Source organism: Microcaecilia unicolor, chromosome 12 (assembly GCF_901765095.1).
Source record: "Microcaecilia unicolor chromosome 12, aMicUni1.1, whole genome shotgun sequence".
Taxonomy (NCBI): domain Eukaryota; kingdom Metazoa; phylum Chordata; class Amphibia; order Gymnophiona; family Siphonopidae; genus Microcaecilia; species Microcaecilia unicolor.
The window spans coordinates 63,122,842-63,149,966 of record NC_044042.1 but is presented as its reverse complement, the minus strand read 5'-3'; the positions used below and the strand labels follow the sequence as shown (position 1 = coordinate 63,149,966).

At 43.7% G+C, this 27,125-nt stretch overlaps 1 protein-coding gene across 1 annotated transcript in view; it reads right to left on the bottom strand.

The window, feature by feature from the left end:
- Positions 1–5,874: 5,874 nt before the first annotated feature.
- CCDC15 (coiled-coil domain containing 15) overlaps positions 5,875–27,125 on the bottom strand; it is a 59,788-nt gene continuing 38,537 nt past the window's right edge. The window contains 6 exon segments of the mRNA XM_030220465.1: positions 5,875–6,654; positions 8,991–9,139; positions 10,544–10,723; positions 17,865–17,898; positions 17,901–17,936; positions 17,939–17,966. Of these exon segments, the coding sequence (XP_030076325.1) occupies positions 6,545–6,654; positions 8,991–9,139; positions 10,544–10,723; positions 17,865–17,898; positions 17,901–17,936; positions 17,939–17,966 (537 nt within the window). The 3' untranslated portion in view covers positions 5,875–6,544.

Below are 27,125 nucleotides of genomic sequence, written 5' to 3'. Positions count from 1 at the left end.
GAAAGCCGATTTTGGGCATCCTCAACTGCTTTCCGTTGTGGGGATGACCAAAGTTCACGAGGGGGTGGGGTCGGAAGCGTAGCAAAGGCGGGACTGGGGTGTGCCTAACACATGGGCGTCCTCAACCAATAATGGAAAAAAGAAGGGCTTCCCTGACGAGCACGTGGGCGACTTTACTTGGTCCATTTTTTGTTATGACCAAGCCTCACAAAGGTGCCTGAACTGACCAGATGACCACCTGAGGGAATCGGGGATGGCCTCCCCTTACTCCCCCAGTGGTCACTAACCCCCTCCCACCCTATAAAAAAAACTTTTTAAATATTTTTTGCCAGCCTCAAATGTCATACCCAGCTCCATGACAGCAGTATACAGGTCCCTGGAGCAGTTCTAGTGGGTGCAGTGCACTTCAGGCAGGTGGACCCAGACCCACCCCCCCCCCCCCCCACCTGTTACATTTGTGGTGGTAAATGTGAGCCCTTCAAAACCCACCAAAAACCCACTGTACCCACATGTAGGTGCCCCCTTCATCCCTTAGGGCTATGGTAGTGGTGTACAGTTGTGGGGAGTGGGTTTTGGGGGCTCAGCACACAAGGTAAGGGAGCTATGCACCTGGGAGCAATTTCTGAAGTCCACTGCAGTGCCCCCTAGGGTGCCCGCTTTGTGTCCTGGCATGTCAGGGGGACCAGTGCACTACGAATCCTGGCTCCTCCCATGACCAAATGGCTTGGATTTGGTTGTTTCTGAGATGGGCGTCCTCGGTTTCCATTATCGGCGAAAATCAGGGATGACCATCTCTACGGCCGACCTAAATTTCACGATTTGGGCGTCCCCGACCATATTATCGAAACAAAAGATGGACGCCCATCTTGTTTCAATAATACAGGTTTCCCCACCCCTTTGCTCGGACGTCCTGCGAGGATGTCCTCAAGAAAACTTGGGCACCCCTTTCGATTATGCCCCTCATGGACTCCCAGTCTGCAACTACTGCAAGACATTTTGTAAAGACACTAGGAGCAGACGCAAGGCCAAAAGGCAACACGTGGTACTGGAAGTGATGTGTCTGTCCAAAGCCGAAATCAGATGTGTAAACATCCTTCAAATCCAGAGAGCAAAGCCAATTGTGTTCCTGAATCATGGGGAGAAGGGTGCCTAGGGAAACGTTCCTTTTGACCAGAAATTTGTTCAGGGCCCTTAGTTCTAGGATGGGATGCATCACCCCTGTCTTCTTTTGCACAAGGAAGTGCCTGGAATAGAATCCCTTCCCTTCTTCCCCTGGTGGAACGGGCTCAACAAAATGGGTCTTTAGAAGGGTGGAGAGTTCCTCTGCAAGTACCTGCTTGTGCTGAGAGCCATAGTGATGTGCTCTCGTTGGGTAATTTGGTGGTCTCTGTCACCAAACTGTCAGAGGTTACAAGGGAACACCTTTCTTGAAAAAAAACTTCAGCCTCCTCGAACCGCCAGCTCATCCAGGATGGTCACTAGAACTGTGGCTATACTCTGTTGGAGGCAGTCGAAAGCCAGTCCCTGACTTTATAATTCACTCTCATGGAGGTTTGAAAAAAATGCAAGGGCCATCGATCAGAAGTGCGATTTTGTATTTTGCACAGCCTTACTTTAAATCAGGCTTGTCCAATGTTTTTCTATTGGCAGTCACATTTTATATGTTGTAATATTTGGAGGGCCAAAACTCGCACTGGCATATTTTGACATTTTTTTCATCACATAGTGGCAAAAAAAACCGTGCTTTGTCCCTTCCCAGCCTTCACCTGGTCTCTCTCTCAGGTAACCCCTAGCCTTCACCCAGTCTCTTTACCCTCACCTGCAGAAGAAAGTGGGATTGCTGCTTCCCCACCGCAACATAGCTCCCTGCAGGCTTGGGTTGTGTGGTGCTGGAAGTTTGGGTTGGTCTTGCAAGACTTGAAACTGCAAGACCTACCTGAACTTCTGGCTCCATGTGGCTCAAGCTCACAGAGAGCTGAGTTGCGCTGGGGAAGCGGGAATCCTTCCATAAGCTTCACAAGGACGATCAAGCTTACCACACGCTCATATCAGGTGACATCAAAGTCGACTACATCAACTGCATGGACACCTGAATGTGGAGTTCCACAAGGATCTCCCCTTTCACCGACTATATTCAACCTAATGATGACACCTCTAGCCAAACTACTATCCAACCAAAACCTCAATCTTTACATTTATGCTGATGATGTAACGATCTACATCCCATTCAATCAAGACCTAAAAGAAATTTTCAACAACATCAACCAAAGCCTACACATCATGCACTCCTGGGCAGATGCCTTTCGGTTAAAACAACGCAGAAAAAACCCAATGCCTAGTACTTACCTCTCAACACAATACGAGCAAATTCACCACCATCAACACACCAAAATTAAACCTACCCATCTCAGGAAACCTTGAAAATTCTCAGAGTTACCATTGACCGGCACCTAACGCTTGAGAACCACGTGAAAAACACAACCAAAAAGATGTTCCAATCAATGTGGAAATTGAAAAGAGTACGACCATTCTTCCCGAGGACAGTCTTCCGTAATCTGGTACAATCATTAGTACTCAGCCATCTAGATTACTGCAACTCACTTTACGCTGGCTGCAAAGAGCAAATACTCAAAAAACTCCAAACAGCCCAAAACACGGCAGCCAGACTCATATTTGGAAAACCAAAATACGAGAGTGCAAAACCCCTACGAGAGAAGCTACACTGGTTCCCAATCAAAGAACGCATCACGTTCAACGTATGCACACTAGTACATAAGATCATCCATGGCGACGCTCCAGCCTATATGTCAGACCTGATAGACCTACACCCAGGAATGCTAAAAAAATCTTCTCGCACATTCCTCAATCTCCATTTCCCCAGTTGTAAAGGTCTAAAGTACAAACTAATGCACGCATCAACCTTTTCTTATATGAGTGCACAACTCTGGAACGAACTGCCACGCAATCTGAAAGCGGTTTACTAACTGACCAATTTCCGGAAACTGCTAAAGACTCATCTCTTCGACAAGACCTATCACAAAGACCAAGACATCTGAATTTCTCAATTATATCCTGAATGTAAAATACTACCTTCTGTCTTTTCCTACCATTATGTATCACATTACCATGCAACCCAATTCCTTTTGTAACACCAAATGTCTTCTCTCCTCATATTTCCACTATCCATGACTTATTGTAAGCCACATTGAGCCTGCAAAAGAGGTGGGAAAATGTGGGATACAAATGCAATAAATAAATAAAAAAGCAATTGGGCTGGATTCTGGCCCATAGATTAGACAAGCCCGCTTTAAATCATATAGTTCAGTTTCACAGTAATATCATGCTTGCACCATTCTTGCAGCGGTTTGACACTAACACATGAATGCCACTTTGACAACTTTTTTCAATAAGATGGGAGTGCTAAATATATCTCTATTTATATACTTTTTATGGTAATTAGAGTATACATGACTTATTTTGTCATGTTCATACCGTCATATAGGGGCCCTTTTACTAAGGAACGTACAACATGCATCAAATTAGAACTATCGCCAGACTAAAGCATGCCCTGGGCAGTAATTCTAATTCTTATGCGCAACCACTCAGTTAACGCTTTAGACATTACTACTAAGTCAATGGGTGGCGATAAGGTTTCAGGCCATGGACATGTGTCAATTTTTATTTTGCCGCACATCCGTTTTTGGATTTAAAAAAGGCCTTTTTCTGCAGGTGAGCTGAAAAATGGACCTGCACACATCCAATACACGCGCCTACATCAGCGCAGGCCATTTTTCGGCAAGCAGTGAATTGTATACTCCAACTTGCAAAGTCCGACTCTTATTCTCACTTCAAAAAGGTATGAGAATCTATATATCAAATTTAATTTTTATTCAAGTCCTGCATAAATATTGAATAGTGGTTGCTTTGCTTTTTTTTATAGCTTAATATGTTATATTTATATTTTATTATGCCTGTTTCATACTTTTTTGTACTTTACATGTACATACACAGTTTGTCTATTCATTTTATTGAGGGTCTTTTAAATTCATTTCATGTTCTTTAAATCACCTTTATTGGTGGTTTTTACAGTTAAAAAATTTTTTAAGGCCAATTGATAGTTTATATTTATTATCTATTCATTTATATTTGACATTTTATATAAATTGTTATGCACATATTTATAGTCACATGTGCATCTATGTGACATTACATATAATGAATGTATTCTGTTTCTTTTTTTTTTTATACGATATGGTAGTTCTTTTATATGAAATGTATGTTTTTAGGTTTCATTTGTAATGCATGTTTTTAAACATTGTTGGCTTATTTTGAATATTTCTGAATGCTTTTTAAGGATAGAAAAATTCCCGACACAGGCATTTGTTGCTGAAACATGGCTGTGTCAAGTTCTCTCAACATATGGCATTAAGATTCTCCAATAAAAATCAGTTAGAATTTGAGAATCTTTTCCTTTTTGTGCTTTATGGTTTCCTTTCTGCTGTTTTTGTGAGGCTTGCGTCTCCTTCTTTTGTGCTATTCTATAAGCTGTGCACATAAGTTGGAGACATGCCCCTCTTGCAGCTATGCACATGTTTACAGAATAGCGATTGGTGCATAAGTGCCAATCAACACTGTGCTTATGCTCACAAGGCTTGCGTAACTGTCAGCGTCCATTTATAGAATTGCCCTTTAAATGGATACATTTTCAGGTCAATATTCAGACTGCAGCAGTGAGTGGCTTACAAGCTGCTTCCAACTGCAGTGTGGCTTAACCTTGGGACTCTGTGGCCTAGCCCTGGACCCTTAGTATCTGTCACACCCTGATAACACTGAAGAGGTCAAGTACTCTTCGATCCAGGAGCGCTTTATAGATATAGCTGCAGGTAAGATTTGAGTGTTCCCGATTTCATGCCTTGATGAGGATCAATGTCAATACATTTTTGCCTCTTACTGAGATGGGAAGTCCTTGCTGCTGGTACCAAAGAGATGGAATCTTTTGTCTTCTTTAGCCTGGTATCAGTCAAAATGTCTTATTGTGAAATGCTCTATTGACATTTAATAGTAAGGGAGATCAAGGTCTTCTCATTGTCAATGCATCATCCCCTACTTTAGCTCAAGGGTCCCTTTGGGTTAAATGGTGATTGAGCTTAGATTGGACTTCAGTATAGCAGAGAACCTTCCTTTCTGCTCTTCCCAGCCACAAAGACTTCCTTGTGTCATCTGAAGGCACACTGACACTTCAGAGGCTTTGAGATCTCAGCATACACACTGCACACACCAGTTGTAATTTCTGCTATGGATATGGTCTTGCCACACAACCTGCTTATTTTAAAATCGCTGGGGGCTTTTGGTTATATTGCTGAAAAAAAATAGATAATGCAAACTAAAAGACTCAAATTTTCAAAACAGCGCAGCTGAGCTGCCAGAAAGGAGATGGATGCAAAAAAGTAAACAAACCTCAATAACACTGAAAATCCAATGAGACTAAAAGGAAGAAATTAGTAAACCACATGTGACAAACCAGAAAGAGAACCCCCCCCCCCCCCCCCCCCCACTACTACTACTACATACACACACACACAAAAATGGAGTTCCACATGATGATGCAGTGTGGGAACTCGTGTGTATGCAGAGTAAGCAAAAGCTTCACTTCTAGAAAGATTAGGGAAGAGCTTTCCAATGTCCGGATTCCATCAATGATATCACCCACATGTGAGGATCAACTATCTTGCTTGTCTTTAGGGAAAAAAAAGATTTCACAGTATTAGTAACAGTAAATGATGGCAGATAAGACCAATTTTTCATTATTGCTTATACAATGCAGTTTAGCTGTGAGGTTCATATAGAAAAATCTGACTCACATATACCACACTGATCTTTATTTTCTATTGCTGTAAACAATAAGTTACAATAAAACCAGTCCTTTAAGCCATGATATCATGTGATGAAACATCAAGGAACAGGTCCAACAAGTACTGGGAAATCTAGAAACTGGATTACAAAAAGAAAAATATTAGTTTAATGTGTCTTGGATAAATCTTTCAGGGGCCAGGTCAATAGCAGTGTTCAGTATTGCCATGTGAAAAACTTGGGTTTGATTTCTGGGTTGGGTCTTTTGTTCCCTAGCTGGGGCATGGTTGGATATGCTACAGAGGCAACATTTGAGGACCAAGAGGGAGAGGAGCACGAGTGATCTTGCAACACTGAAACCTACAAGCAGAATTTAGGGGCCATAAAGCACGATTCTGGAAAATGATCTACTGCATGGCCACCTGCTGAGGACTCCTGTTATAATGACTTGACTGAAACTAAGTTGAGGGGGGAATGCAAAATAGGGAAAATATCCCCAAGTAAATATAAATGAAGGTTTTCTGGCACCAGATTCCAGCCCTGGTTTCAATTTAGCTGGAATTGAAAAGGAAGAAACTACTAAGCCCTCTGCCCATATCCCCCCACCCCACTACCCAATAAAATCATACTGGAATTTTTTTCTTCTAGTTTTGCTGATTCAAAATGAAACTTCATTGATTCACAAGAGGTTGGCTCAACCAACTGCTCTGTGCAGAGGTGATGGTTCTAGCAGAAAGTCTTGGGACTGTATCTTGTTCCACAAGTCACAAGATGAGATGACAGACTGCAGAGCTTGTGTGTATGCTGAAAATAAAAAAACATTTGTTACTGTTTTCATTCACTATGTTGAACATAATTCTCAACTGGACTATTTGAAAGCTGCTCTCCACTGCCTAGCTAAAATTATATACTTTTAGTTGAATTAAAAAGATGGCACCTCAATAAACAATAAAAAAAAAAAAGATGGCAACAGTGTGATGAGGTCAAGGGAAGTGTCTCGAAAGGAGCTTTCACCAGCTGAGTTTACATCATGTTGAGGTCCCATAACACGGCAGAAAGCTTAGTGGGAGGATACAAAAGAAGCAAGCCATAAAGATGGGTTTACCTTCTATATGATGGTGGTAAGTGCCAGCTGCACTAAGGTGCACTCTAATGGAGCTGGTTTTCAAACCTGACTCAAACAGATGAGGTATTCAAGCAGTTTTTGTGTAGGACAGAAAAAGGGCCTAGGGTCTTTCTATTTAAAACTATAACCTTCTAGTGGAATTTCTCCTGGAAGTCAATATCACCAGCAAAACAGTGTCATGCAAATCCAGGGAAGCCAAGTTATTCTCTCAGCATCCAAACTTTGAGGGTGAAGGGACAGAATCCCCTGAGCTTGCATGATCTGCATTGGAGGAATTCCACTTTTATGGGACTTCTTATGGAGATTTTTAAAACAGGACACCACACTTGTCTTGGCCAAAAGAGGCAATGAGATCATGGTTCCCTGGTCCAGTTTCAGTTTTTTTCAATAGTATTAGAGGATATTTCATACAGTCAACATCCCCATCCTGGAACAGAACTTTGTTCTGAGGAGTGGTAAACAAATCTATCAAGAAACTGTCCTAGTTTTGAAATATTCTCTAAGCCACTTCCTCATACTATGGACCACTCACGTAGCTATAGCTCATGACTCTGTCTACCAGGGAGTTGCCCTATCTGCTAAGTACTTGGCCTTAAGAGGGTTATCCTTTAAGAAATCTTCTAGTTCCTCATGCTGACAATCTCCCAATACAAGAGGTATGATCCTGTTTCTCCCTGTTGATGTATTACATCATTGCCCGATTGTCTATATCGCATCTTGAGACTTGCCTGGGGTGGTTGTATATATTGTTGAGACCATGTAGCCCCACATCTATAATATATTCCAATACAGATGTCTGCTGACTTGTTAGATATTTTCCACTAACCAGACTGGCGATCCTCTGCTGTGGTAGAAAAGCTTTTGCCTGAGTTGTGTCTAGCAGAGCTCTAATGAATTCAGGTGGCTGGGAGAAGACTGAATATAGACAGGGGTTGTGGGAGGGGGGGGAATGTCCACTCACCAACAGCTCTGTAGTGGCACCTTTAAGGCTGCTCTCCAGAGCTTCTGGTTGCGTGTTACTAGCCCAATGACCCAGGGAGCAAACTGTCAGGTCAAAGCCAGTGTTATCTTTATAAGAATATTGCAACTTGTGATTTAACACAAGCTGTGCTATACCAGTTACACTAAAATGCATTAAGGTACAATAATAAATCAACAAAAATCAATCCAGACTAATCAAGCAACAGAACACTAATACAAGAAAATTTAACTTATAAACATGTACACCATGTAAATAATTAAATTCAAGGCTCTAAGCAAAGGAAAAATGGAGAGGAGTGACAAAGGAAAATTTACCAGGCACTTGTGTTACCAGACACTCATACATACCCTGACAATATCCATTATTAACCTTTTCTCTACTAGTTACCAGAAAACCTTGTAGTATTTGACAATCTCTTCCTATGCACATATCAACTCCTGCAACTGCACAGGGTTCCCAAAAACAGTCTTTCCCGAGATATCTAACAGCCAATTCCTAGGAAACTTCATAAGAAAGTTTTACCCAGGCACAACACCTTGGGTCTCAGCTTCCAGGAGACATATCAGGAAAAAACTAAGAATGGGTCTAGTCCTTTCCTTTAAAAAGTTGCCAAAACTAGCCCCTTCCAGTTGGTGCCACGAAGGTAACCAGTAAGGTTTTCCCTCATGGTAGGTTCCTGGACAGAGGACTCCAAGATAGTAATCAAATTAAATCGTGAGTGATTTTGCAATAGCCCCTGAATTTTCCTTATAGTATTAGGTACATAACAAACTAAGATATTAGGGTGAGATGCAAAACCAAAATATAAAAGAAATATGTTGACAGTGATATATTTTGTTTCACTTCATTATTCTTTCCAAACCAAAGAATGGTTGGATACTCCTCTACTCTCCAGGTCAGACACACATACAGATAACAAAAACCCCCACACATACACTCAAAGCACACACACAGGGAGACTGGAAAGAATTTCATGAACCATGCTCTGAATACTTTCCCCACTTATTTTAACACATCAAAACACATTGCTACCTTTGGGGTTTCTGTAAAACAGGCAATTGTTAGCACATGTATCTGGATGTGAATCCCAGAAATCTGTACCACAGGAACACAGCGGAGGTAATTCAATATTGTACAGCTGGATCTTTGCCCTCATTTGGGCTCTCAAGGCTTCAATGTATCTATAAAAGATAGCATTAGGTTTATTCTCACGCAAAATGAGCAATCCGTTGTACATAATTCTATGCTTGCCAAAGACAGTGGCGGAGCTGACTAGATTAGGGCTTCTTAGATTAGTCTGACAAGCCCTAAGTAAAATCATACTGCCAAGGATCTTGTAATCCACTGAATTCTTGAAACTGCACTCTCTCGTTTTACTAGTTTCTCCATTAATTTACTCATCACAGAGGTTAGACTAACTGCCTGTAGTTCGCAACCTCTTTTGCTTGTGTGGAGATGAACCATATCAGCCCATCTCCAGTTCTCCAGGACTATTCCCAGCAATAAACAAGTGCTGAAAATTGAATGTGGAGAAAGAAAAGGTACACAAAATGATCTCAGCTAGAGTGAGTGGATAAGAAAATTCTGCTGCAATATGTGAAGTTAAATCCTTGAGTGTAACTTGTTAGCTAGTTGCTTCTTCCGTTAAACGTTTGGGAGAAGATCAAAGATTTCGCCTGCTTCAAGAAGTATAGGGTGTCAGTTCCAAAACCATTTCCATTCCTATTTGTATTTGTTTCTGAGATCCTACTCCCTGCCCTTCATCTATAAACATAGAATAGAAATATTTGTTAAGCAATTCTACTTTATCCTTCACAGCCTCTACATCAGACCTTATTTGCTATAATCCCTCAAGTTTGTGACAGTAAAGCAGATCACGACCTAGGAATCACAATCTTCCTTTGGACATAAGTGCAGAGGTCTTCCTCCAAATTCCCATAGGAGCAAGGAAGTCAGGTAGACCATAATCAGCAAGTTCTAAGAAAGCATATACTTGAGACTAGGGACATTAGATAACAAAGAACAATGACCACAGCTAATTACTGGATTTAGGGTCCACAACTGCAGGATTCCAAATGACAGACCGATACATTATCCTCACGACTGGACTGAGAAGGGAGGACTATAAAACAGGGGATAAATAAAAAAATCCCTTGCTGGTTGTGAATGAGGATTCATGGTGGCTATTCCAAGTCCTAACACAGATTTGAGCTGTAAGACCAAAGAAAGACTATTGATGGGCCAAAATATATACATTGCAATACATAATTAATTTAAAACCCAACCAACAAGAGAACTATTAAGGAAAAAACTAATGGCTAGTGCAATCAGATAGCATGTCATTTCAAAATATAGTTCAATACTAAAATTCTGACCAAGAGAAAGTCCTTTAGAATGTCATGTGACACATCAGTCTGCAGCCACAGGGAAATCATTTTATATGCTAGATATGTCAAGTTAATCTCTCCTCTCTACGTTTTCCCAATATTGTCATCTGTTTCTATGGTACTTCACCTTTTATTTTCTGCTTTGGTAAAAATGTTCTATACATATAAATAATGTTTTCTCTCCATGTTGGTCATTACCTGATATTTTCTTTACTTCTCTGTTCCTTTTCTCTGTTCTCTCTAACACTTTCTTCTTGTAATATATGTTGAGTTAGGATTTCATGGTCTCTCTCTCTGGGGTATAATTTTTGCTGATCGACCAGCCCTTGGATTTTCTGTTCCTCCGCACGGCGTTGCTCTTCCTTCTCATTCTTAATCCTAAGGAAAACAAATGCAGCTGGATCTTTGAGCATCTGAGTTTTGGAGCCACAACCTTAACCTGTTCAGCACCAAGATCTGTCTTTCAAATAAGCATCAGAATAAAATATGGCAATGTACTAGGACTGTCTGGGGCTTTAATAAAACACCTAATTTACTAAGTGTAGTGCATGCTAAATGTTGTGCATTCTATTCTATAACTATGGACCACATGACACTTAGCATATACTAATGTCCGTTAGCACGTGCTAAGCTTTAGTACAAAGGGCCCCTAAGCTGGACTACTACACATTGCCACAGTGGTATAGATTTGACCAAAACAAACTTAGAAATTTTGACACATACATGTCTAATTGGAAGCTCAGATTTTAGATGACAATTTTTCAAAAGGTATTTATCTGAAGTTGTTTTGGGAAATTGCCCACTTCCATCCAGATGAAAAGTTGCTTGTATTCCACACTGAGTGGAGCTGTTCTTTTGAACTGGGGGTAGGTTAGAGTGGGGAATGAGACTACACCCTTTCTCCTATGGTAAAAAATAGCTGCATGTTTTTAAGAGTACTTTTTCCTAAGGCAATATTCACAGAGAAAGTATGCTTTCATCCTCCCTTTAAAAACTGGTGCAAAGCCCATGGGTAAAGTACCAGTTGACTGTCTTATCAGAACATACTGATTCTAAGCTAGTATATCTTTAGCGTTTCCAGTTCAGGACATTTAACTTCAGATGATGTGCTCCACATGAACCAACTGACACCCAAAATAATGCAGTATAAATGCCATTTATATGACAGGAGTGACTGATTATTGGTTAAAAAGTAGAGCAGATGGAGTAAGTATAGCTTGAACTCATGGGTTTCCAGTCCCACTGGTACAGAAAAGTTACTCATCTGTAGCAGGTGTTCTCCGAGGACCAACAGCTGGGTGATGTCATCTGACAGAGCCCGGTGCAGACACTGACTAGCAAGACTAATTTCTAGCAGCGTCCTACCATGCATGCGCTGGTGCCCCTCCCGACAAGTGCTCTCAGCTTTCTCAGTCATGTCAATAAAAACTAAAGAAGACCGGGAAGATAAACTCTTGAATCTCATCTAGAGTGAGGTGCACTCTGATGCTGTCCTTGCAGAGAATGCTGCAAAGTTCCCAAACCTAGGAAAAGGTGAATTGAGCCATAGCCATGCCGACAGGCAAAGCCTGGAACTGAACATGAGGGCTCAGAACGGCCAAACAGAGAAACCGAGATGATGGGGCTAAAGAGGAAAGAAAAGAAATGCTTCCTAAGGGAGAAAGTGCAGGCTAAACTGAAGTAGAGGAGTGGAGTGGAGGAGTGGCCTAGTGGTTAGAGCACCGGTCTTGCAATCCAGAGGTGGCGTGTTCAAATCCCACTGCTGCTCCTTGTGATCTTGGGTAAGTCACTTAACCCTCCATTGCCTCAGGTACAAACTTAGATTGTGAGCCCTCCTGGGACAGAGAAATATCCAGAGTACCTGAATGTAACTCACCTTGAGCCACTACTAAAAAAAGGTGTGAGCAAAATCTAAATAATAAATAAGCAGGAAGTCAATTAACCTGAAACTATTTATATATTAGTTTTGAAGGTGCAGCCTGGAACTAAAGAAAACTGGGGCCGGGGGGGGGGGGGGGGGGGAGAGGGGAGATTGTATTCCACAAATTGAGCAAATTCTTCAGGACTGCCTGTCCGAACCAACTGTCACATCAGGTACCCTGCTCAACGCAAAGCAGTAAGAGATTTGAATATGTGACCATGTCACAGCTTCCAAATCTCCTTTATGGAGGCTGACCTCAACTGGAGTACCGACGTAGCCATGCCTCTGACATTATGAGCACTTGACATGACCCTCCAGCATCAGCCCAGCCTGGGCATAAGTAAAGGAGATGCAATTTGCTACCCAATTAGAAATTGTGCGTTTGCCGATGGTTACCACTATCCAGTTTGGATCAAAAGAAACAAAGCTGGGTGGACTGTCTATGGATTTAGTCCACTCCAGATAGAAGGCTAAGGCTCACTTGCAATCTAAGGTATGTAGTACACTCTAGCCAAGGACAGGCATGTGGTTTTTGGAAAAATGTTGACAGCATGACTGACTAAGATGGAACTCCGACACTACCTTAGGAAGGATCTTAGGGTGCATGCGGAGAATACTCTATTGTGATGAAACTTAGTGTAAGGTGGAAAAGCTACTAGGGCCTGAAACTCACCGACTCTGTGTGCTGAAGTGACCACCACCAAAAACACAACTTTCTAGTCAAATACTTCTGATGACAGGAGTCAGGTGGCTCAAAAGGAGCATTTCATCAGCTGGGTGAAGAGAATGTTGAGATCCCATGACAGTTGGAAGGTTTGACAGGGGGGCTTTGTTAATAACAAACCTCATATAAAGCGAACAACTAGAGGCTGTACAGAGATGGGCTTACCTACTACATGGTGATAAGCACTAATCATACTTAGATGAACCCTTACAGAGTTGATTTTCAAAGCAGACTCAGATGTGCAGGAAGTATTCAAACAGTTTTTGTGTAGGACAGATGAGAAGATCTAAGGCCTTGCCCTCACACCAGACGGCAAACCTCTTCCACTTAAATGAGTAACACTCTTAGTGCAGTCTTTCTTGGAAGCCAGCAAGATGCTAGCGATACCCTTGGCAAGTCTACGATTCTATACTCTCAACAACCAAGTCGTGAGAGCCCGGATTGGAGGCTGGGATGCAGGGTTAGAAAATACTCCAATCTCCACGTATCTTTGGAGGACAACTCCAGAAGATGACGAAACCATATATGCCTCAGCCAGTAGGGAGTGATTATGATAATAGTTCCCTTCCCTGCTTGAGTTTCTGCAAAGCGTTCTCTATGAGAAGTATTGGAGGATATACATATTAAAGACTGTTCCCCCAAGGTAGGTGAAAAGTATCCGACGCTAGCTTGTCATGTGATCTTAGTCTGGAACAGAACTGGGGGACTTGTTGTTGAGATGAGTGGCAAAAAGATCCACCAAGGAGGTACCCTACTCTTGGGAGATTTCGCGGGCTAGGCCCATGTTGAGAGGCCACTCGTGTGATTGAAAACCCTGCTCAGTCTGCCTGCCAGGCAATTGTGCTGCCAGGCAATTGTCCTTCCCTTCTAGGTATGTGGCTCAGAGAACCATTCCGTGAAGAAGAGCCCAGTGCCATATCCCCAATGCTTCCAGATACAAGGGTAGGATCCCATAACCCCCCATCTCCTGTAGCCTGGTTGTCTATTTGAATGAGAATAATTTGGTTCTGTAGCCAATCTCTGAAAGCCTTTAGAGCGTTTCAAATGGGTCACAGCTATAGGAGGTTGATAAGGAGATGTTTCCTGAGCAGACCAATTCCTTGGGTGTGAAGCTCATCTACATGAGCTCGCCATCCCAGGCTGGATGCATCTGTTGTTAGCACCTTTTGAGAAGGTGGAATTTGGAATGGTAGTCCCACAGTCAAATCTGACCCGAATCATCCACCAGAGAAGAGCAGGAGTCAACTCTGGTGAATCTGGATTAAATATGCTAGATTCCTAGCAGCTTGAGACCACTGGGCTGCTCTGAAATGAGCCATGCCATGGGCATGACATTACTGTTGAGCCATGTGGCCCATGAATCTCAACATCTGCTGAGCTACAACCTGCTTGCTGCTTCACAGCTGGGAAGCCAGTGTTGTTAAGATCTCTGCTCTCGCTTGTGGAGAAAAGCCCGAGCCTGCAATGTATCAAGCAGAGCTCCTATGTACTCCAATCACTGGACCAGAAGAAGATGGGACTTGGGGTAGTTTATGACGAACCCTAGTTAACTCCAACACCCCGAACAGTTATGGCACAGTAAATGTCACTCCATCCTGCGATGTGCACTTGACAAGCCAATCGTCCAGACTGGGAGTGTATGTATTTTCCTGTCTGTGCAAAAAAATGTCACTACATCCTGCGATGTGCTCTTGACAAGCCAATCATCCTGATTGGGAGTGTATGTGTTTTCCTGTCTGTGCAAATACACTGCAACTACTGCTAGACACTTGGTGAATACGCTGGTAGCTGACAAGGTCAAAAGGCAGAACGAGATACTGGTAGTGGTGTTTCCCTATTCAGAATCTGATACACTTCATGTGAATGGGAAGTATCGAAATGTGGGTATAGGCATCCTTTAGTCTAGAGATCATAGACAATCATTTTCCTGAATCATAGGAAGAAGGTGCCCAGGAAAACCATCCTAAACTTTCTTCAACTAGGAATTTGTTCAGGGCCCTTAGGTCTAGGATGGGACTAAATCGCCCTGTCTTTTTGGGCACAAGGAAGTACCTGGAATAGAATCCCTTCCCTTCTTTCCCCTGGTGGTATGGGTTCAACCGCACTGGCCTGTAAAATGGAGATTTCCACTACAAGTAACTGCTTGTGTTGAAAGCTGATGAACAATGCTCTCAGTGGCAATTTGGTGGTCTTTGATGTTAATGCAGGGCGTAACCGAGATGGACTATTTGAAGAATCCACCGGTCAGAGGTTACAAGGGGCCACCTATGTTAGTAAAAATTCAGCCTCCCTTTACTGGTAAGCTGTCTGGGACAAACTGAGTGTGGCTATGCTCTCCTTGAGCAGTCAAAAGCTTGTCCCTTGCTTCGACTGGGGAGTCAGCTGGGGCTTCTGAGGGTTATTTATTATTATTATTTATTGCATTTGTATCCCACATTATACCACCTATTTGCAGGCTCAATGTGGCTTACATAGTTTTGTTATGACATTGTCATTCCAGAATATCAGATACAGTAGTAGTGTGTAGAGATTAAGTAGGGAAGAAAGAGGGAGTGATTAGGCGGGTGATATTAGAAGTGGATTTTCATAACTAGTTGGGTTGGGAAGGTGAATTAGTGGAGCTGTTGGGTTTAGATAGAGAGAGAAGGCCGCAGAAACCTACGCCTTTGAGAGTAATAGGATCACTGCCTAGGCCCACTTGAAAATCTCTGTGAGGAAGAGGTTGCAGCTGGAGGGTGCCGAGACAGGGTTTGGATGGTATCAGTATGTTTCTTTGTGGAGTCTGTGACTTCTACCTTATCTGCAAACAGATTGTCACCTTGGCAAGGAACGCCCGCCATCTCTCCTGAACTGCTGGTTCTAGGTCAGGGACACACAGCCACAAGAGTCTGCACACCCCCACACCCATGGCGGAGAGTCTGGGATCTATGTCAAAAAAGTTGTATGCACCCCTGGCCAGATACTTCCTACACTCCAGCTGCTTACTGGCCAACTGGTGAAGGTTCTGCAGCCTGCTCCTGTGGGAGAGAATCTGCAAGACTTAAGTGTACTGCAGACCAAAGACTGCAAGTAAAGGCTCATGTAGAGCTGGTAGGACTGGATGTGGGCAACGAGCATCGAGCCCTGAAAAGCTTTCCTCCCAAACGAGTCTAGTATCCAAGCCTCTCTACCTGGGGGTGCTGAGACACGATTTCTGGAGCTCCTAGCTCCTTTGAAGGCGGATTCAACCACCAGACTGATGTGGCAGTTGAGCCCTCTCAAATCTGGGAGACTCTGGATACAATACTGTGTATCTATCTTCTTAGGTGCGACCTGTACTTAGAGGGGAGATTTCCAGTTCTTTGTCAGTGCATCTTTAGGATCGGGTGCAATGGTACTATGACCCCTTCCTTAGGAGACTTGTAGTCCAGGGCAGTTACATTTCTGCCCTGGGCTCTTCTTCCACCTCTAACTTAAAGGGAGGGCAGAAGCCATCTCCCTGACAAACCTAGTGAAAGAGAAACCCTCTGGTAAAGATTTACATCTCTCTTGAGGTGGGGAGGGCTCAAAGTATCCCATAAGACTCCTCCTTCGAGAAGTAATGAGAGTCCTCTGAGTCCCATTCAGACTCCTCACTGTGATCACACCAGGCTGAGTGAGTCTGTGCCTTCCTCTGCTCAGTAGAACCATGTCCACATCCCGAAGAACACTGAGGTACAGCTCTACCCTCAGACTCCAGGGAAGCTTCCTCCTCCAGTGTTGACAGAAGTACTGCATGTGTCAATGTTAACACCCTTCAAGGTGCTATTGCACAGGATCTCTGTACAGGGCATGGATGGAGCCTCAGGAAGAATGTGGGGCTGATCCGCAGCTGATGCAAAACGCCCTCTATGCCAGCTCTTCCCTGAGCACGGCTCGGAACTGCTCATCAAAGGTAGGCATTGGCAAAGGTGGGGGATCTGGAGATAGGCAGCCTGAGAAAGCATCGATGCTGAACCGGTAGCGGGGTCCTGGCTGTTCGGAAACTTGTGCATCAGCACCTTTACCAAACAGGGGGAGCGCTCCCTCTTGGTGCCGGAACTTCTCAGGTATCATCAATGCTGATGCCGAAATGCTTCCAGCACAGTGTGATAAGGACCAATGCTTATGCTTCTTGTGCTTCCCCCGATGCTCAGCATTGTGGTCCTTCGGTGCCAATGAGGATGACATCAACCCCATATGTTCCCTTGGTGTCGGGTCTGATGCTAACTGGTCCCAGGGACTACTCTCACTGCCAAAAGGGGCAGCGTTCAACTGAGGTTGGTGCCTCAGCCTAAACAGGCCTAGCAACTCGCAAAAAAAGAAAAACTTGAACAACCCTACTAAAATTAAAGGGAAATAAAATAAAGAAAAATGAAAATACTTAAAAGGAGAAAAATACCTGCATGGGAAGGCACTGTGAACAAGAGAGAAAAATACTAACAGAGAATACAATATGCTCCCTACTCCACGGAAAAATGAAGACTGAGAAACCTGTGCTCGCGCTTCGGGCAGGAAGACACTAGCACATGCACAGTGGGACATTGCTAGAAAAGTTCTAAGTTAGTCTTGCTAGTCAGCATCCGTACCGGGCTCTGTCAGATGACGTCACCCAGCTGTAAGAATACAATGGCCCACTTGTCCTCAGAGAAATGAGAATTATGCCAGTCTTATGCTCCTTGAGGAAGCTAATATGAAGCGCACAGGAGGCAATTTCCAAGTGTGACAGATAGAACTCTCTCTCTCAAGTGCTGCAGTTGTTTTGCATTAAACTATCCAGGAAACTGTACTAGAAGGATGAACATCTCTAGCACCTTTTGACAGTTCTAAAGTATGACTGGAAATTTTCCAAAGCATGAAATAATTACAGAACTTACTTTACAATTCTCTTCTCATGTTCTTTTTGCCTACCAGTTCCTTGACTTGTTCCCTCTCAATGTCCATAAAAGTCGTCTGTACATCACATACTGGTTTTGTCGCTGAAGGATACAAGGTTCAATTCACATAGAAAAGCATCTGTGTTTGAGTGTGCAGTTTATACAGGTACATACTTGCATACACATTTATACACTAGTGCCTCATCATGTCACTACAAAACCCTCAACTACAGCTACTTCAACTTTCATTGGCTCTCAATTTTTGGTTTAGAGATGGAAAGATATCTCTCTTGGGTACACCTCATATCTTTCTATCTTCTTGGCACTGTTTGGTGCCTCAGTTCCTCACTCCTGGATTATTCAGCTTTAGTAATCTTAATGTCTCACTGCTGGGCAACACACAAAGCAACCTCTCCTCCTACTCCCCTAGAACATACTCCACACCCATCCTCCTTCAATTTAAGGACACTTGATTTACAACATCTGCTGATGAAGTCTCCAACTAATCTTTTACGAACACTGAATAATGTGAATATTCATCTTTCCTATTGATTTTGGTATTCCTTTCTATCTAATTTTATCTTAATTGTAATTTGTACACCGCCTTGGTCTGTGCTCAGTTTAAGTGGTATATCAAGAAATCACAAACAACAAATCAGTGACACAACTGACCCCTGCTGACCTGCATATGAAAATCTGTTAGGCAACATGAGACATGCTCTATAATGATGGCTGACGATCTTCCTATAAGAAATTAATGTATTCCTATACAACAGTTGTATCTCATGTAGTCCTTCTGTTTTAATATTTTTGTTTTTGGAAAAAGTTACAAAGTGGCAAATTTAGCATGGATAGCTGATCAAATTCTTATACAAAACTATTATTATAACTATTTATTTCTAAGTGCCACTAGATGTACACAGCATTCTATAGGCCCACTGAACTGAGACTAGCTCTAATCCAGTCAAGATACATAGAGAAGACAAATGCTTTTGTATATGTATGGCATAATTGTTTGATTTTTATCACAAGGAAATTTTGAAATAAAGAAAAGAAAAAAACGTTGGGAATTCTAATGGCACCTAGAACTATACTAGCATTTTCAAAAATCTTGTACCAAAAGGGGTGATTTGAAACAAGCCTTCTGCTGGCTAGATTATCCACATCCAAATTAGCATTAAAAAAAAACACTGAGAAGTATGCCTCTACAAATTCAATCCTGGAGATCTTGAAAACCCGAATGGATTGTGGTCCTCAAGAACCATAGTTGCCCACTCCTGTCTTACACATTGGAGATCAAATTGAATATGAGCCATATGTAATCCAGGTCTTAAAGACAACCATTGCCTTCGTGTGTCATGGTACATTACACCATATTGCTGATTTTAGACCTTCCTTGCAGCACCTAACCAAAATTATTAAGCATGTGCTGAAGAGCAAGTGAGGTTATTCAGACAGCCTGCAAAGCTTCTAATGAGATGTTCAGTTCTGGTGATGGAACCAGGTATGAAGGCCTGAAAGTACTGGATTGCAGGGGAAAAGCCTTGTAACAGGCAAGACTTAAGAAGTAATAACATCTCATTAATTCTTTGTTTTCTTGGAAGGCAGTCCTAGATCAGAAAGAAATGAGCTTAGGCAGGTGGAGTTGGATTTTAAACCCCACAATTTATTCTGAAGGACTGACTGGTCAAACCAATTGTCAAGTCAAAAATCCTGTTCCAAACATTAATGTGAAGCAAATTTGTGGACTGAAGACCATGATGCAGCTCTGCAAATCTCCTCTATATAGGCTAACTTCAAGTAGGCTACCAATGCAGCATTGCTCTGATCTTATAAGCTGTTAACATGACACTCTAGAGACAACCCAATCTGAACATAAGTGAAGGAAATGCAGTCTGCTAACCAATTCAAAACAGTGTGGTTATCAATGTCAACCCCAAACTTGTTTGGGTCAAAAGAAACAAAGTTGAGTTTAGTCGACTCCATATATAAACAGCCAAAGCTTTTGAAGTCCAAAGTGTGTAGTGCGCTTTCACCTTCCTGGGTATGCATTTTGGAAAGTGTTGGAACAACTGACTGGTTAAGACAGAATTCCAATGCTACCTTAGGAAGGAACTTAGGATGAGATCACCCTATTGTTGAGAAAACTTTATGTAAGATGGATTAGCTACTAAGGCCCGGAGCTCACCGAGCACCAAAAAAAACAAATTCTTCCAAGTCAGGTACATCATGTGAAAGGTATGTAATGACTCAAAAAAAAAAGCTCTCATCACTTGTTAAAACATTGAGGTCCCATGACACTGCAGGAGGTTTAATGGGAGGTTTCAATAGAAGCAAGCCCACATAAAACAAACAACTAAAGGCTGGGTAGAGATGAGTCTACTTTCTACTTGGTAATAAGCACCAATTGCACTAAAGATTTGGTCTTGAGACCCGACGCTGAAAGATATAAATGGTATTCAAGCTGTTTTTGTGTAGGACAAGGAAAAGGATCTATGGCCTCTCCCTCAAACCATATAGCAAATCTCTTCCATTTTAATACCCATAAGATCTCCCAGAGGAAATTCTGCTGGAAGCAAACTGACTTTGAGACATAGGTGAACTAAAGGAATCCACTACTTCCCTGTCAACATCCAAAACATGAGGGCTAGGGACTGAAGGTCAGAATGTAGTGGGGGGATCTGTGATCTTCCAGTCTCCATGGATCCCTGGAAGAAAGGTCCAGAAGAGGAGGGAACCATATCTCCCTTGGCCAGTAAGAGGCAATCAGAATCATGGTTCCTCAATCATGTTTGATTTTCATGGTTCCTCGATCATGTTTGATTTTCAGAAGAGTTTTTGCTATGAGAGGAATTGTAGGATACACATACAGAAGTACCCTCTCACCAACTGAATGATGAAAGCATCAGAGGCTAGTCTGTTGTGTGATCCTTGTCTTGCGCAGAACTGAGGGACTTTGCTTTAGCGAGTGGCAAAAAAGATCAAGAGGGTGCCCCACTCTCAAAAGATCTTCTGGGCTATACCCTCCTTCCAGAGATCACGCCCGAGGTTGCAAAAGCAGACAGTCTGTTCTTCAGACAGCTTCCCCCAACAGATACGTGGCTCCGAGGGACATACTTTGCTAGATGGCTCACTTCCACATTCTGACTGCTTCTTGACACAGGAGGCATAAACCTGCTCCTACATTGCAAACTGGATGACACTGTTTATTAAATCAAATTATTCTAACATTCTCAAAGCCCTTAGAGCTTTTTATTGGCCAAGTTTAGTCCTCAAAGGCTGAAAGCAGACCAGGTTTTCAGGATATCGCTAATTTATGCATAACAATCTACTATCCTGAGTATCTTAATTTCAATACAGTTACAGCAAATTTTATACAATAACCACTAATAACTATATAATCCAATACTACAATCTTTATTCAATTCATTCTTGTATACCGCTGATATCCCCTTTCCAGGGTTCAGTGTTCTTTCCATTCTAGGCGACACAGGCTGATAGTGTTAGTGTGAGGTATGAGAAACATCAGAGACCACTGGTGTAATACGAGACTAAAAACATTAAAGGAAAGGAAAGGATAATGGATGATACTAGGAAGTAGAAGTCATGATGGATTACTATGAAGCAGTCTTTGGGAAGAGACATGTTTAGCCTCTTCCTGAAGTTGAGGTAGCTGTTTTCTGTTCCGATGGGAATAGATAGAGAGGTTCCATATTCTGACGGGGAATAGAGAGCTGAAAATCTTCTGATTTCTAATTCTTTTTTAAATGGTTGTTGTTTCAGTCTGTTAGACTGGACCAGATATAGCGAAGCGGTCTTAGTCTGCAGTTCAGAGGAGAAGCCCTGTAAGATTTAAAAATCTAAACAAACAGCTTTGAACCCAAGTCTTTCTACTATGGAAAGCCAGTGCAGTTTGTTCAGATGAATTGAAACACTACATCTATTCAATCTGTATATTAGTCTTGCAGCTGTATTCTGTATGATTTGCAGTTTTTTTCTGATATTGACACTTAATATCAAGAAATAGATTGTTACAGTAATCCAAATGAGGTAAGACTAGTGCGAAAGCATTTTGGTAGAATGGTCTAGCTAGATGTAGCTGTCTCATTTTAAATAGTGTTTTTTTGACCATAGCTGATTAATATGGGAAAAGAAGGTGAGTGAAGAATCAATAAAGATCCCTAATACTCAGGTTTCAGATTCAACTATAAAGCTTTGACCATTGGACAAAGATATTGATAATGGAACCGTAACTCCCCAATTTCTGAACCACAGGACCTTGGTTTTTGTACATTCAGTTTCAGTTTATTGTTCAGAGGCCCAGGTGCTAACAGCAGTCATACCACTCGCTACAGACTGAGTTGGATCTTTGTTTGATGCTGTTACTGGTAAGAGAAGCATGATGTCATCCACATAGGATAATAGCAGTTCAGGTGTACTGAAGCAAGGGATGACACAAAGAAGTTGAACAGAATTGGTGAGAGGGAGATCCCAGTTAGTAGACCAGTAGTTGGAAAGTTGGTTGTTTCGCTTGACAGAATAGCTTGAATTAAAAAGAAATTCACTGAACCATATGAGCACAGTCCCTGTTATTTCTATCTGATCCAGTCGTTCGAGTAGCAATGTGTGATCAACCGCATCGAACGCCGCAGATATATCGAATTGGAGAAGAATTACTTGGTCGCCTTTGCATAGTTGTTTTTGACATATGTAGTTAGAACTAGCAGTAATGTTTCTGTACTACATAGCCAAATGTAAAATAGAAAATTTTTCCAGATATAAAGAGAGATGTTTACTAATGTAGGTTTCTAATGCTTTAGTAAAACGGGGTATGCTTGCCACTGGACGGTAATAATAATAAAACTTTATTTATAACCCGCTATATCTGTAAAAGTCTAAGCAGGGAACAAATCACATACAAAGTATAAAAACAAAAAGCATAACAATAAAAACTATTTCATTACTCAAAAAAAAACTATACAAAAACTTGCTATATAACTCTAAAAACATGCTACAAGGCAAATATACATGTTATTAAAATAAAACAGTGCCATACATCAGAGGAACCAAAAGCCTGAGAAAATAAATGAGTTTTTAAAGTTTTTACACTGATCTAAATTCTGTATTAAACGAAGTTCAGTGGTCAATGCATTCCATAATTTCAGACCTTTGATGCAAAAAATAGATCTACATTCTTCCAAATAAACCTGATGAAATGAAGGCATATCAAGTAGCTGTTTCTGAGATGATCTCAAAAAAAAAAAAATACGAGCAGGTTGGTAACACCTTAGAGTGCACTGAGAGTTGGGGAAATGTTACCATTCAATATTTTAAAAACTAGCAATAAAATTTTAAACTCAATCTGAAATTTTACAGGGAGACAATGCAGCAAATTCAAAATTGGTGTAACATGATCATAGCGTGAACCTCCTTTAATAACTCTAGCTATGGAATTTTGAACAACTTGCAGTGCCTTCAACATATTACTGGTAATTCCCATTAACAGACTATTACAGTAATCTAACAGTGGACAAACTACAGAAGGTAAAATTATGTATCATACCTGATAATTTTCTTTCCATTAATCATAGCTGATCAATCCATAGACTGGTGGGTTGCGTCCATCTACCAGCAGGTGGAGATAGAGAGCAAAGCTTTTGCCTCCCTATATGTGGTCATGTGCTGCCGGAAACTCCTCAGTATGTCGATATCAAAGCTCCATCCGCAGGACTCAGCACTTAGAGAATTACACCCACAAAGGGACACTCTGCCCAGCTCACCACCGCCGAAACGGGGGAGGGGAATTAACCCAGCTCATCCCCACACAAGTGGGGGAGGGGAATCCGTCCAGCTCATCCCCGCGGAGCGGGGGAGGGACACCACCCCCGCCGATGCGGCGGGATCTGGCTTATCCTGCAACCGCAACCGCGGGAGGAGCTGACTGACCCTAACACCGCCGAAGCGGGAGGGGTACAAAGCTGCCCTACAGCCGCACGAAGCGGGAGGGAGCGCCGGCAGAATTTATGTCTCAATCCAGCCCCGTAAAACGGAGGGGAGAGGAATGCAGCAGCTCACTGTAACACAAACTCGTCTCAACTCTTGAAGAATCCAATTGAAAAAACTTGAACACGAAGTCCTCCTGAACAGGAACTGAAGACTAAACTTGAACCTGAAATGCAACCAGAATATAAACAGTACAGATATCTGGGAGGGGCTATGGACTGATCAGCTATGATTAATGGAAAGAAAATTATCAGGTATGATACATAATTTTACCTTCCATATCATCATGCTGATCAATCCATAGACTGGTGGGATGTACCGAAGCAGTACTCACCCAGGGCGGGACATAGAAATCCCTGACCGCAACACTGAAGCTCCAAACCGGGCCTCCGCCCGAGCAGCCACAGTCAAGCGGTAATGCCTGGAGAAGGTATGGGCCGATGCCCAAGTTGCCGCCTTGCAAATCTCTTCCAAGGAGACGGACCCGGCCTCTGCCATCGAGGCCGCCTGAGCTCTAGTGGAGTGAGCCTTCAGCTGGATAGGCGGCACCTTCCCCGCGGCCACATAAGCCGCTGCAATGGCTTCCTTGACCCATCTTGCCACTGTAGGCTTAGCAGCCTGCAGACCCTTACGAGGACCTGCAAACAGGACAAACAGATGATCCGATTTCCGGAAATCATTGGTCACTTCCAAGTATCTGATGATGACTCGTCTCACATCCAGATATTTGAGAGCAGAGTATTCCACTGGGTAGTCCTCCCTACGAAAGGAAGGGAGACAGAGCTGCTGATTCACATGGAAGCGAGAAACAATCTTGGGCAGGAAGGAAGGCACTGTGCGAATAGTCACTCCTGCCTCAGTGAACTGCAGAAAAGGCTCTCGACATGAGAGTGCCTGGAGCTCGGAAACTCTTCTGGCTGAAGTGATAGCCACCAAAAAGAATGCTTTCAACGTCAGGTCTTTCAGAGATGCCCTCGACAAGGGTTCAAAAGGCGGCTTCTGCAAGGCTCTTAGCACCAGGTTGAGATTCCACGCAGGCACCACTGAGCGCAGAGGAGGGCGCAGGTGATTAACTCCCTTGAGAAAACGTACCACATCTGGCTGCGAAGCCAGGGAAGCACCCTTCAGGCGGCCCCTGAAGCAAGCCAGAGCCTCTACCTGGAGTTTAAGGGAACTGAGCGACAGGCCTTTCTCCAGACCTTCTTGCAGGAACGTCAGCACTGAAGAAATTGGAGCAGTGAAGGGAGAAAGTGAGCCTGCTTCACACCACGCTGCAAAGGTACGCCAAACCCTGGCGTAAGCAGTAGAAGTAGAGCGCTTCCTCGCTCTCAGCATAGTGGCGATGACCCTGTCTGAGAAGCCCTTCTTCCTCAGACGCTGCCGCTCAATAGCCAGGCCGTAAGACCAAAGGGGGAGGGATCCTCCATCACCACGGGACCCTGATGCAACAGGCCCTGCTCCATTGGCAGCCGCAGAGGGTCGTCCACTGAGAGCCTGATCAAGTCCGCATACCAGGGACGTCTGGGCCAGTCCGGACCCACCACGATTATCCGGCCCGGATGCTTTGCCACCCGGTCTAGTACCCTGCCCAACATGGGCCAGGGCGGGAACACATAGAGAAGATCTTGTGTCGGCCACTGTTGGAGAAGAGCATCTACTCCCAGAGATCGAGGGTCCCGTCCTCTGCTGAAAAAGCGCGGCACTTGGCAATTGGCCGATGACGCCATCAGATCTAGGCTCGGCTGGCCCCAGCGCTTCGTGATGTCCAAGAACGCCTGAGCCGATAACTGCCACTCTCCGGGATCCAAGGTATGGCGACTGAGAAAGTCCGCCTTGACATTCATGACTACGGCAATGTGGGCCCCTGACAGCTGTTCCAGGTTCGCTTCCGCCCACTGGCATAGATTCATGGCTTCCTTGGCTAGAGGGGCGCTCTTGGTACCTCCCTGGTGGTTGACATAGGCCACAGCCGTGGCATTGTCCGACAGGACCCGTACTGGCTTCAACGCCAGTACCGGGAGGAACTCCAAAAGCGCCAACCGAATGGCTCTGAGTTCCAGGAGGTTGATAGACCACTTTGCCTCTGCAGGAGACCAGAGCCCCTGCGCTGTCCTTCCCATGCAGTGGGCTCCCCAGCCCGACAAAGAGGCATCCGTCGTGACGACAATCCACTCCGTGGTCACAAGAGGCATCCCTGCAGACAGCTTGTCTGTCTTCAGCCACCAGCTCAGCGCCTTGCGCACTGCTGGGTCCAAGGGAAGGCGCACAGCATAATCCTCCGACACCGGAGTCCAGCGCTGCAGCAGAGAGTGTTGTAGTGGTCTCATATGAGCCCTGGCCCAGGGCACTACTTCCATCGTGGCCGTCATAGAGCCCAACAGCTGCACATAGTCCCAAGCCCGAAGCGGAGAGGCTACTAGGAACTGGTCCACCTGAGCCTGAAGTTTGACAATCCAATTGTCCGGCAGGAACACTCTGCCCACTTGGGTGTCGAATCGAACTCCCAGATACTCCAGGGACTGAGTCGGGCGCAGCTGGCTTTTCTCCCAGTTGATGATCCACCCCAGGGAGCTCAAAAGAGCAATCACCCGGTCCACAGCTTTGCCGCACTCTGCATAAGAGGGGGCTCGGATCAACCAGTCGTCCAGATAAGGATGGACTTGTACTCCTTCCTTTCGCAGGAAGGCCGCGATGACCACCATTACTTTGGAGAAGGTCCGCGGAGCAGTAGCCAACCCGAACGGGAGGGCTCTGAACTGGAAGTGTCGGCCCAGGACTGCAAAACGCAGAAAGCGTTGATGAGGAGGCCAGATGGGAATATGCAAGTACGCTTCCTTGATGTCCAAGGATGCCAGGAACTCTCCTGCCTTCACTGCCGCTATAACAGAGCGGAGAGTCTCCATGCGAAAGTGCCGAACTTTCAAGGCCCGATTGACCCCTTTGAGGTCGAGGATAGGCCGTACAGAACCTCCTTTCTTTGGTACCACAAAGTAAATGGAGTAACGTCCCTTGCCAAGCTGATTTTCTGGCACCGGAACGACCGCCCCCAGGCGGATGAGATTGTCCAAGGTCTGCTGCACTGCCACAGCTTTGACCGGAGACTTGCAGGGAGAGAGTACAAAACCCGTCTCTTAAGGGTCGGCAGAACTCTAGCTTGTAGCCGTCTCTGATGACTTCCAGCACCCAAGCGTCTGAAGTTACCCTGGTCCACTCGCCCAGAAACGAGGACAGGCGTCCTCCAATCTGCACTGGGCCATG